This window comes from Charadrius vociferus, unplaced genomic scaffold (assembly GCF_000708025.1).
Source record: "Charadrius vociferus isolate BGI_N301 unplaced genomic scaffold, ASM70802v2 scaffold262, whole genome shotgun sequence".
In the NCBI taxonomy this organism is placed as follows: domain Eukaryota; kingdom Metazoa; phylum Chordata; class Aves; order Charadriiformes; family Charadriidae; genus Charadrius; species Charadrius vociferus.
In genome coordinates, this window is record NW_009647218.1 from 4,076,172 (window position 1) to 4,084,454 (window position 8,283).

The following is an 8,283-nucleotide window of genomic DNA, read 5'->3' on the forward strand; positions in this document are numbered from 1 at the left end:
TTAAGCAGGACTTGAGCTGAAAATCTGTTTAAAAATGCCATGAAGAATTTTTTGAGTGTTCACTGTGAAAAACAGCTGGAAATTTCGTTGACATTTCCCTCAAAATCTTTAACATCCTGTTTCACAGAGTGCAGGCTAAAAAAAATGATGGCAATTTCAACACTCTGGAGGGATTTGCCAATTTAAAATGTATTATAACTGGAGGCAAATACTTGTCAATTTTCCTGTTTTATTAAGGAGGATACAATGAGACGTCTTTTGACCAAAAAACCTGTTATGCGTGACAAAGATCATGTGCTGTTACATTTCACTGAAACTAAAAAACTAACAGAATGAACAACTAGTAGCACTGTCTTGAAAATTTCATGATCCAGTATTACAACCTTGTACTAGTTCATAAGAATCAAATGCTAGGTGACCAGAAATAATGAACTTTGTTCCCCTGATCACACGGTGAGAACTGTCCCCAGCAGCCTAATTTTGACAGCTGAAAGCAGTGCTGCATGATCAAATTAAGCACCTCCATTTTGCACTTTTCTCACAAAAAAAAAAAAAAAGGCATTTCTAGAAATAACCAAAATTGTTGCTGTAGTATAGGTTGGTAGGATACCACTAACACATTGATTTAACACTGCACCAGGTGACAAATCCGTGCGACTAAAGCTGTTACTTTGTTTTCCAGTTTCCTTGCTGTGTTGAAAGGGTTCTTCTCACAGAAATAATGCTCCATTCGACGTTGGCCTTGTCTCTCCTGCTTATTGCAGTCTCTTCCAACCTTGCGATGGCAATCAAAAAGGAAAAACGAGCACCTCAGACACTGTCAAGAGGTATTGTATATTTACTGTACGTAGTTACCTCCTTACCTTACCATAAAGGTCAGCAAATGTGTTTATTTGGAATACACTTGAAAACACGTATACACTTACTGAGGTGCGTTTCTCTATTGTTAAGTGACACTTTAAGTAGTGTACCTTCTTATTGCGTGTTGTTTCACCCCATCAGTATTTTCTTAAGGGTATGGTTGAGGGCATCATATAACCTGCACAATTTATGTAACTGAGAGTAACCTAGTAAAATCAAATAACCTAAACTGACTTTCTGAAATCAGGATGCACTTACAGGAATATCAGTGAAAAAATATTCTTTCATGTAGCAGTTAAAAGTTATTTTGTTAAGGGAACTTATTAACTACTGACACACAGTTTACCTTCAGTTGCTATGGAACAATTTTTTTACAGGCCCATTTTTATACCCAGAACAACAGTTTGAGCCACTGTGGGGTTTTTCTGCATGGTTTTTTGTTTTTTTTTTTTCAGATAGTCACAGTCATGCTTACAGTGAATAATTCACTTCCTTGCAGTGCATAATTTTCAACCTGGGTGTTAACTAAAGACCTTATTTTAAGTTATTTATGTCTGATCAGTCCTTAGAAATACAAGTAGAGCAATAGCTTACCAAGGTCTTTTCCTGTTCTCCATCTTCCCTTTGCTTTCAGGCCTATTTACGCCCCAAAATCTCCAGCTCCTTCCCTGCCCTCTTCCGCAAGCAGCACAAAGCCTGCAGACCCCACACCACCCCTATGAGGTCTTCCCAGACAAGACTCTGGCAAAGCCCCACCTGTGACAAGAGGTCCCACCTGAGCCTAGTTGCTCAGGGAGCATTTGACAAAATCATGCAACACCTGGACTAACCAAAGAGAAGTAGAAAATCAGTTCTTGTAAGCGGTATCCCCAGAGAAATGTTATCCTCAATGCAGTATCTAGTGCCTATCTTGCCTAGACCAGGATTATTTTTATTATTTTTTTTTTCACTAAACCTAAGTGCCTAAAAAGGTAACAAAATCCCTTCATTTCTGGCAATTTTGTAAAAAATAGTCACAAAAAGCAAGCATCAGTTTTCGAATTCTGATTTTAGGCCTTTTGGGATGCTTTGAGCACTTTACCTGTAATTTTCATGGATCAAAGGGGACTGCTTAAACCTGCTTCAAAATTACTCTTGCTGACTCCTCTGTGCAGTTAACTACATCAGCAGTTGACTTCAGCCAGAGCTGGGAATGTACTGGTCAAAGTGCCAGAATCCCACCATCAACCAGACAGATCTGTAATTGCAATCCCTCTCCTGAAAGAAGAGATGACCCCATAGTGTCACAAGCAATTGTCCCGTGAGAAAGCTAATGACAAATCTCTGCATAACCAGGGCTGGTCCAAGCACTGTCCAGACAGAGCAGAAGAAACAGAGCCTTAACCTGGTCCAGATCCAGAAGCTGTTCTTCAATTCCCACGAGGGCCGTCATGAATGGAGCAACACTGCCTGGGAAGCAGGGACCTACTGCACAGGGGCTGGCCTATTTTGGGATCTAAAGGCATGAAACCAAATGGACAATTTGCTTTTTGAGATCCGTGTATCACCAGCTATAGAGGAGCTATGAAGATGATGATTCATTAGGATCTTGTTTCAGTGGAGACTTTTATTTAACAGACATGCTTTTAAGTTATCTAATTAAATTAAGTACTTGCAACTCCAGGGATTGAAATTCATTACTCAGGAGTTAAGTTTATAACCCAACTGTTCTAACGACATTCATATTAAAGTTGATCTTATTTGACTGTCATATTTTCTTTTTCTCCTTTTTTTATAAGCCAACTTTCTCTTTAAGCCCCAGGGTCTACATGAAATATGGAGCAGACAATATAAAGATATAAAGGATTTGGGTGCTGATTTAGGGACCTCTGAGTATTTAGAAAGATATCTAACAGGTTTGTCAAAGGAATTGAACTGGGTACGTGACCAGCTGAGGTGTTTGGGTTTTTTTCTTGGGGTTTTTTTTGTTTTTTGGTTTTTTTTTTTTTAATCTTCCAGTGCACCTATCAGGAGATGCAGAATTAGCAAATCCACAACATTTGGGAACCTTTGACTAAAAACCCCAAACTGTATTTGTGTATAAATATTGATCACAGAATCACAGAATCACAGAATGGTCAGGGTTGGAAGGGACCTCTGGAGATCATCTAGTCCAACCCCCCCACCAGAGCAGGGTCACCTACAACAGATTGCACAGGACAGCGTCCAGGCGGGTTTTGAATGTCTCCAGAGTGGGAGACTCCACAACCTCTCTGGGCAGCCTGTTCCAGTGCTCCACTACCCTCAAGGTAAAGAAGTTCCTCCTCGTGTTAAGATGGAACTTCCTATGTTCAAGCTTGTGCCCATTACCCCTCGTCCTATCACTGGGCACCACTGAAAAAAGATAAATATAAAAAAATTGAATTTGTTATGAGTTACTTGCTTGGCCACCAGTTAATCCTTTTGTTATATTTCTAGGGTGGGGAGATGAAGTTACCTGGGTACAAACTTATGAAGAAGGGCTTTATCAAGCAAAAAAAAGGTAAGAGATTAAAAAATAGTTTGAAAGACAAAGTTGTTAATCGGTCATACCTGAATATACTATAATGAAATAGAATAAAGAAACACCATCACAACTGATCTGCAGACCACCCAGTTAAACAAAAGAGATTTTGTGTCTATAAATGAAAGCTGTTGTAGATGTCTTATGGCCCTGAAGCAACATCATAGAATCATAGAATCATAGAAAGGTTTAGGTTGGAAAGGCCCTTGAAGATCATCGATTTCCACCCCCCCTGCCATGGGCAGGGACACCTCCCACTAGACCAGGTTGCCCAAGGCCACATCCAGCCTGGCCTTGAACGCCTCCAGGGATGGGGCCTCAACAACCTCTCTGGGCAACCTGTTCCAGTGCCTTACCACCCTTAAAGTGAAAAACTTCTTCCTAATGTTTAATCTAAACCTGCCCTCTTCCAGTTTAAAGCCATTCACCCTCATCATAACGCTATATGCCCTAGTAAAAAGTCCTTCCCCAACTCTCCTGTAGGCGCCCTTTAGGTACTGGAAGGCCGCAATAAGATCTCCCCAGAGCCTTCTCTTCTCCGGGCTGAACAGCCCCAACCCTCTCAGCCTCTCCTATCATGGGCTGATAGTTCAACATTGTCATTTCTTTGTCACAACAGCAGCGTTGTCATTTGAATGAGCACTGGGTTGTGGGTTTTTTTAATATCATATACTTCTGATTTCTTCCTTAATCAACTGCTGGAAATCGGTTACGTTTGCCTTTGCATGGTGATCTACTGCCTCGGATATTTTCCCCAACACTTTATTGGTTGGCATACGTGCATGATGTACTCAGAGTTTCTCACTATCTTGGTAGAAATTGAAGTTCCGGTTTGAATCTTCTCTGGGACTCAGCTGCAAATATATCTGAGAATTCAAAACAATACTTATTTAAATCTCTTTTACAGTTCATTTTAGATCATAACAGTGTAGCATAAGCTATTGTTAAATTGGAGGCAAATTATTTTTAAAATAAAAGGCAATTAATTTCATGTACACTATGTGAAAATGACTCAGAACTGAACAATTCTTGACAGAAATAGCAGATTTAGCATTAGTAAGTGATTTGCTAAACAATAAAAGTAGTTTAAAAAAATGCAGGAGCAAATGCACAGAATTGTTTTATGTTTTGTCATCCAAAACCATAAAATTACAATACCTTACCAAACTATTTACAGAAAAAAAAATTACTGTATATCTGTTCAAGAAAGCTTAAAAAACATGAAAATTTTCATGGGAAGTATTTGATGATAAACCATAAATTTTATAAAAATTATTTTATTCCTATTCATTAAGATTATTCACACGTAAGCAATATTAAATACCTCTTCAGTTTGATTATATAGTAGCTGGGAATGAAATTATGATGGCTCTGTTATTTCTTTCTTCTAGAATATTTTACTTCAGAAAACCTATTTAGATATAGCAATTCTACTTCTCTATTTCTTTCTTTTACAAAGGAGTTGTGTTCTTTTTCCTTGCTTAAAAATGTCTGTAATTCTTTACAGAATGTCTGTGTGATTTTACTATGGGTTAACATAAGATTAAATGTAATTTGCCTTTTCCAGTCTGCTAGTAAAATCACCCATTTGCATACTTGTCAAATGATCTAACTACATGTTTTATTATTATTAATAAAGTAACAAGCCACTGATGGTAATTCATCATTTGGAAGACTGTCAATACTGCCAAGGTAATTTTGATTTTTCGAGTGTTAAAATCTTGTGAATATTTTTGTAAGAAACCTCACATATCTATACATATACCTTGCACTTACTGAAAATTATTTAAAGAAATAGGTAAATGAAAATGTATTTGAAAAGCTAAGAATTTATTACTATTATTTACAAAAACTCCACTATGAAACTACCCAACAAAGAAAGTGAAAAATACTCAGTGCTGCTGTCCTGCTATCCCTAATGCAGCACTCGTCGGTTTAAATTAACAGACACAGATTTGCTACTGACTCATTGAACAGATTAAATATTGTTCAGCTCTCCTGAACTGGTAACTAAAGAAGGAGATGAGGACAGGGCTGCTGAAATCAATCTAATAAGAATTTTCTGAGAATAATGCACTTTTGTCAAGCTGAGACATGGTATTCATTGAAACGACAGGCTTCTTAAATAACAGAAGAGAGCTTCCATTTTCATAGTCGGGAGGTTATACTGACATGGGTCAAAAAAAAAACCCCAAAAGCAGTGATAGAGCCCTGAAGTGTCTCCACAGGAATGTGACTCAGCAGAGACAGGAACAATGTGGCCAGTCTCCGGCCAGCATGGTGCCTAAACGGAGAAGGAAAGGCGATGTTTGTGATGCACTTCAAAATGATCTTGTCTTTTCCAGCACTGAAGAAAGCTTTTGCCGAAAATGAAGAGATACAGGAAATGGCCCAAAATAACTTTGTTATGCTGAATCTCATGGTATGAAGGGTTTGGGGCAGTTTGACCAGTATCTTTTTTTGGCCTATGTTTTCTCTTAGTCTTGCTTTTTCATGTCATTTTAGCTAAATATCTCTGGCATTTCTGTTACAAGCATTTGCACATGTGTATACATGCACAATTAGTACCTTTTTTGGTTTTGTGCTCTGGTACAAGACTATTCACAGGTGGTACTACTTCAGCAAAATTCGCAGAAATATTTTAATAACTAGCTTTAATTTCTCTGCCAGCATGAAACCACAGATAAAAATTTGTCACCTGATGGACAATACGTGCCTCGAATCATGTTTGTAGGTATGTACAATATTAATGTATCTTCAAAGTTGTGATATCTGAATCTATGCCAGTGTCTTCCTTTGGGGACATCAAAATGATTCATTTTGCAAAAAGAAAATAGCTCAAAATTTATCATTACCATGGCGTTAGTCTGGAACTTGGCATGTCTGAGTTCAGTTTTCCCTCTGTCGCAGGCTTTGACCCTCGTAAACTTCCTCAGGTTACAGATACGTTCTGGAGGGTACCGAATTTGCACTTGGGGGCAAGATGCTGAAATATCTGTTAGCATCTGGACTTTTGCTCTCTCTGTGCTTCTTGCTAATGCTGTTATAAGACAAACTTTACTGAAAACAGTCAAATATATGACTGAACGTAGATGTCTACAGTGTGGATGTTACCACAGAGCAAGTCAATACTCGGTGGCATCTAAGGAATAACTTATGCCATTGTAAAGCTGACTTCTGGAATAGATCAAATGAATGGTGCCCCAGAATGCCTGTTCCTTTTCACTGACTGTACAGGGAACCTTGGGTGACTAGCTCTGTGGTGGCATCCAAAGTCAAGTGAGATGAAGCCCACGCTCAGACAAAGAGCAACATAGTAACAGGAGTCAGTTAGTTAGCAAAGGGAACTGGGAGAAGAGATGTCCACGACAACCTGCTTGTATGATGGAATCACTAAGAATCGCAAGGTTTTCATTCTGAAAGCTCTAGGTAGGTCATGCATTATGTACACATGACCCTCACTCTGTGTGCATCCAGTCAAACTGGCTTCTCCTGAAGTAAACCCAGAACTTGTAAAACAGGATATTTTTCTTTAAATATGAATGGAATGCTTGTGTAATCTATCACTTAAAAATAACTGCATAATATAAAAATGAGCATCAGCTTTTGTTCAGGACTTCTCCAAGAGCATTTGGTTTGAACTGACAGAACACTTCAGAAGCACGGCTGTCAAAGTACTGCCACCCACATCACCCTCAGCTGTTGTGGCCATGGAAAGCAGTGTTTAATACCATTACTTTTTCAGACCCGTCTCTCACAGTGAGAGCTGATATCACAGGAAGATACTCCAACCGGCTCTACACTTACGAACCACAAGACATACCATTCTGTAAGTGGCCCCTCATTGTGTTACTTTGCATTTCACATTGTAAACAGCCAGATGGACCCCATTGCAATCATTTGTGCTTGAGAACATGTTAAGATCTCAAAGTAATGAATAAGGACTGTGTGTGAGTATTTGCAGTAAATTATAATAGACTAACCTGTTCTAGCAAAACATTTAAGCACATCTATTGTCCCATTAAATTTATTGGGACTACTCAGGTAAGAGGAGTTGAAAGATCACAGGGGAGAACTTTCAGGATCAAGATCTGAGCAGTTTGTTGGAGAATGGTGAAAGTCACTATGCTCAAAGGTATCCAGCTGCACAATGTAACCAGCCAGTGGTGGGAGGGAATCAGAAAAGAAACGCTGGTGGTGACCTGGGTACCACCTAACACCCATATTTCAGAAAGGAATGTGATTTTTCAGGTTGAGCTGGTCCTTTCTCTACACCATCTATCTGACACCGATGCAGTATCTCACCACAAATATGCACGTCACATCTGATTACCAGGCTTGCTGTTGAGAAGTGAAGGAGTTGAAAGGAGTCTTGTCAAATCCCTTTAAGTTAAACATTTTGATTCATTAAACTTTTTACCTTCTGCTTTAGTATCAATGCCAGAATTTTCACAATAGAAAGCTCTAAAATATAATGTGTGACCATAAATTAATTCCAATGTGAACAATTTAGTAATCAAACAAGGTGGGTTTTTTTAATTGTACCAATGCACTTTAAGTACATTTTTACAGTTCTTATTTATTTTTTTTCAGTAATAGAGAACATGAAGAAAGCACTACGACTCATTCAGACAGAACTGTAACCAGCAACAGTGAAATGGCCATAGCCTCTGCGAGGTGAAGCTGCATTAGGAAACATAACATTTTAAAATATTTTAGTTAATCTCTCTGTCTCTATTAGCATTTTGAACTCTTACCAAACAGCTTTGGTATATCAGATTTCAAAAGAAATTTATATGTACAACTTGAAGAACAAACATAGAAAGACTATTGCACCCATTTGGAAAACAAGAGGGGAAAGCTATTAAACACTTTGAAAT

General features: G+C 38.4%; 1 protein-coding gene across 1 annotated transcript; it reads left to right on the forward strand.

The window, feature by feature from the left end:
* Positions 1-721: 721 nt before the first annotated feature.
* Positions 722-8,046, forward strand: LOC104281547 (anterior gradient protein 3 homolog). The gene is made up of 7 exons (XM_009879567.1): positions 722-827; positions 3,319-3,382; positions 5,043-5,095; positions 5,749-5,825; positions 6,074-6,137; positions 7,149-7,232; positions 7,997-8,046. The coding sequence occupies exons 1-7, from the start codon at positions 722-724 to the stop codon at positions 8,044-8,046; spliced, it is 498 nt and encodes a 165-aa protein (XP_009877869.1).
* The last annotated feature ends 237 nt before the right edge of the window (positions 8,047-8,283 follow it).